The following is a 3,292-nucleotide window of genomic DNA, read 5'->3' on the forward strand; positions in this document are numbered from 1 at the left end:
TGGCAATGACTATCTGTTTCTTGTGTTCCTTCAGATTGACCGTCGTTACCACAACACCCAAGGCGCCTGGGACAGCACGGAACATCTGACCCAGGCTGTCGGCATCCTTCAGGGCTTCATCCAGGGCGTCAGCAACTGTCACCCCTCGTGGAACAGCGAGGAGGTGCTGAAAGGTAATCTAATGTTTCTTTGTCTCCGTAGTTCCTTTTGGGTACGAAAATATTGTTTTGGGTGGCAATGCTGTGGGTTTGTGTGTATTCTGTGTATATCCCGACAAAGTAGGTTGACACTACGTGGGTGGGAAAGATTGACCGACATAATGCCAGGGGTCAAAAGTCTGACACGGGAAATTGCTCTGCAGCTGGGCCAGCAGGAAGTAGGGGTCGATATGCGGCGGGTGGGGGGGGGGTGATTTAGGAAGCCGAGGATTGCACGAGAGACGTTTTGATACTTTCCGGACGACAGGAATTTTCAGTATCTTAACTTGTTGTGTAATTGTGCACGTGTGTAATTTCAGAGAAGACACGCGTTTCGTTCCACTAAGGAGCTTGGTTCCACCTTCAGTTTCTTCTGTGTACATCCCGACAAAGTATCCATGTCTGGTCACTTGCAGACGTCACTTGCACTTGTCCAACCTTTTTGTTCGATTTGATCTTTAATGCAATGAGTTAGCTGAACGTTTATAATGTTTGTTATTAAAAACACCCACCGCTAGAAAACACATAAAAAATATGAGCTATAAAAGATGTGCGAAGACGATGTATTGTTGGGTCTGCCCTTGGTGCTGAACCGCATTCGAGGTCAACAAAAGTATAATACATTCTTTTTGCTCGAGCACAGCTACATTAGATGTATAAACCTTTAGCTCCGTATTTTCCCTACATCAATTGTGACGTGTATATAGTTGTAGGTGAACGAAATGTGTTTCCCGATTCCAGGCGGGATCTCTGCCTACAACGCGGGGGTTGGGAACGTGCGCAGCTACGACCGGATGGACGTGGGAACGACGGGGAACGACTACGCCAATGACGTCATCGCACGAGCCAAGTACCTGAAGAGTAAAGGGTTCGGTGATCCCAAGGATCAGGAGTGCCAAGGTTAGAAAGTTTTTTTTACGTATCAAAATAAATAGCTTGGGTACCATTTCGGTCGCTAGCTCCCGAGCTGCCCATGACACGGATTAGCTCATTCCCCTCACGGGGATAATACCCAGGCTGCAAAGTCAAAAGATATTTTGAATAGATTTTTAAAGTTCCAAAAGCTAACGTTCATTATGATGATATCAAGACTTTCAAGTGAAGTAAAAGGGTATTTTAAATGAATTTTTGACACCTCCAAAGATAATGTTCGTGAATATAATACCCAGGCTATTAAATAAAGAATCTTGAATAGACTTTTACAGTTCCAAAAGCTAACGTTGAGGGTCATTCCTCTCCAGGCGGTTCCAACAGAAGGCGTCGGTCCTCCAGCTGCCCGTACAGCTGGTACAACCCCCTGGAAAGCCCGCCCAGCTCCTCCGGGTCCCAACAGTCCGGCGGCGGCGGGGGGAGACACACGGCCGGGGGAGGCGGAGGGTACGTCCCCATCGTGGACGACTTCTCAGGACCCCGCTGCACTGGCTTCAGATGTCGGCAAATCCCGTGATGAAAATCAGTTCCTATATATAACCCTACCACGTTCGGCAAGTGTTTTGTCTTGTTCATAAGTATCCCCAGACAACTGTCCGATGTAGTGGCTTCAGATGTCGTCAAATCCCGTCATCAAATCAGTCCCTGAATATTCTTACAACTACCACGTTTGGTTGTGTTGAAGTGCACTGAGTATATTATTTCAATATATGACTGTTTCTGTATATGACTGTACAGACTGTTTCATCAAAGTTGTACAAACCAAATAGACAATATAAATCAATACAATGCAATGATGCAATTCTGTAATCATCTTATTACAAATTGTATGCTAGCAATAGAAATAAACAAAGATGTGTTAATCTCAATGTTTTCTTACAAGAATGTGCAATACATGGGGAATGTTTTATACAATGTCAGCATAAGGATAGATCTGTCGGATTTTTAAGAAATGAATCTAGTTTATTAATTTCAGTGATAAATATGCATTCTTACAGCTTCTGTACTATTTTCCATATCATAAATAGAATGATAAAGATGACATTCAAGTAAAAGATATTGACAAATAACTGTTTTCATTCCTGAACAGCAAAGTTCTTTATTCACAACCACTTCATCAACAAGAGCTGATGTTTCAATAACCGTCTGTCATCTTCATCAGGGCAGTTATGACTGGCAAATGCCTTCATTTATTGTCCTGGTGAAGATGGCATACAGTCATCAAAATGTTGGTTCTTGATGAAATTATTCATGGATGTTTTCATCATTGTTACAAACACATTTGTATATGTGAAAAAAATCTTCAAGCTTTCAATGTCTCCTTGTTTGCCACAATAAAATGTAGCCTTTTTCTATAACTTGAGTTTGGATGCTGATGTGTCTTTCTTCTTCTTCTTGTTCTTGGAGCCCCTCGCTTTCTTGACTTCTTCTGAGACTTCTTCCTGCAGCTGTGTGAAGAAGGCCTTGGAAGACTTCAGGGGTTGTGACTTGCCTTCATCCTGTGAAGGAAAATTCCAAACTATCAATCAAATCTGCATTTGAAAAAGTAACATAGATAAACAGGACAACATGTCTGAACAAAGACTTAGAATGAAGATTTGAAAAGTAGGTTGAATACACTATTGGAGGAGGCCCTTCAACCTTATTGTGGGCTTGTCTCACATGGCTATGCCTGTATATTGTAAATATAAATATTGTACTGTCAGCCATGTTGAATAGTTAAAGCTGGAAGTTGCCTGGTAAATCTCAACTCGTTTACTGTAAATTCATAAATTTGTGCAGTGACTTCACCACCACAAATTCATAAAATTCCAAAAATGCCTTCCTTGTATGACAACTGTACTACAAATTTAAGACACCAGGTTCAAACAACCACCAAGGCCACTGTGACATTACATGTATGTGCAAACACCATACTTTACAGTAAAGGTTAGACTATTTTCCAACCCTGTACACTAGACAGTTAGTGTACCTTGATAATCTTGGTCTTTCCTCCCCGTCTGCTCTGCTTCTCTAACTCCTCCATGGCACGTTTCTTGGCATACTTGTTGCCCAGTCCTGGGTTGAGTTTCTCCACCAGCCTGTGTTTCTTCTCCTTCTCCTGAAGTCTCCTCCTCTTCTCCATCTTCTTCTGTCTCCGCTCACGTTTGCGGTCCGTCGCCGAC

General features: G+C 42.6%; 2 protein-coding genes across 3 annotated transcripts in view; one reads left to right on the forward strand and one right to left on the reverse strand.

Annotated features, from left to right (window-relative positions):
* Window positions 1-3,292, forward strand: part of LOC109471944 (lysozyme G-like) — a 9,007-nt gene that overhangs the window by 4,067 nt on the left and 1,648 nt on the right. Inside the window, exon 9 of one of the 2 annotated variants that reach the window (XM_019771478.1) lies at window positions 1,521-2,490. The exons of the other annotated variant lie outside the window; for it this stretch is intronic. Within the exon in view, the coding sequence (XP_019627037.1) occupies window positions 1,521-1,644 (124 nt within the window). The 3' untranslated portion in view covers window positions 1,645-2,490. Of the gene's footprint in view, window positions 1-1,520; window positions 2,491-3,292 lie in introns of those variants that run through there. 2 annotated transcript variants of the gene reach the window in all.
* Window positions 1,912-3,286, reverse strand: LOC109471975 (U3 small nucleolar ribonucleoprotein protein MPP10-like). The gene is made up of 2 exons (XM_019771526.1): window positions 3,100-3,286; window positions 1,912-2,626 (listed from the first exon to the last, which is right to left on the reverse strand). The coding sequence occupies exons 1-2, from the start codon at window positions 3,250-3,252 to the stop codon at window positions 2,480-2,482; spliced, it is 300 nt and encodes a 99-aa protein (XP_019627085.1). The 5' UTR covers window positions 3,253-3,286; the 3' UTR covers window positions 1,912-2,479.

This window comes from Branchiostoma belcheri, unplaced genomic scaffold, assembly GCF_001625305.1.
Source record: "Branchiostoma belcheri isolate BF01 breed outbred unplaced genomic scaffold, Haploidv18h27 scaffold26, whole genome shotgun sequence".
Classification (NCBI taxonomy): Eukaryota; Metazoa; Chordata; class Leptocardii; order Amphioxiformes; family Branchiostomatidae; genus Branchiostoma; species Branchiostoma belcheri.

What these genes read in the sequence shown, in the direction of transcription:
- LOC109471975 (XM_019771526.1), bottom strand. Translation starts at nt 3,252, where the DNA reads ATGGAGAAGAGGAGGAGACTTCAGGAGAAGGAGAAGAAACACAGGCTG. An exon ending in GAAAGACCAAGATTATCAAG is followed by an intron (nt 2,627 to 3,099) that starts GTACACTAACTG and finishes TTTCCTTCACAG; the next exon opens with GATGAAGGCAAGTCACAACC.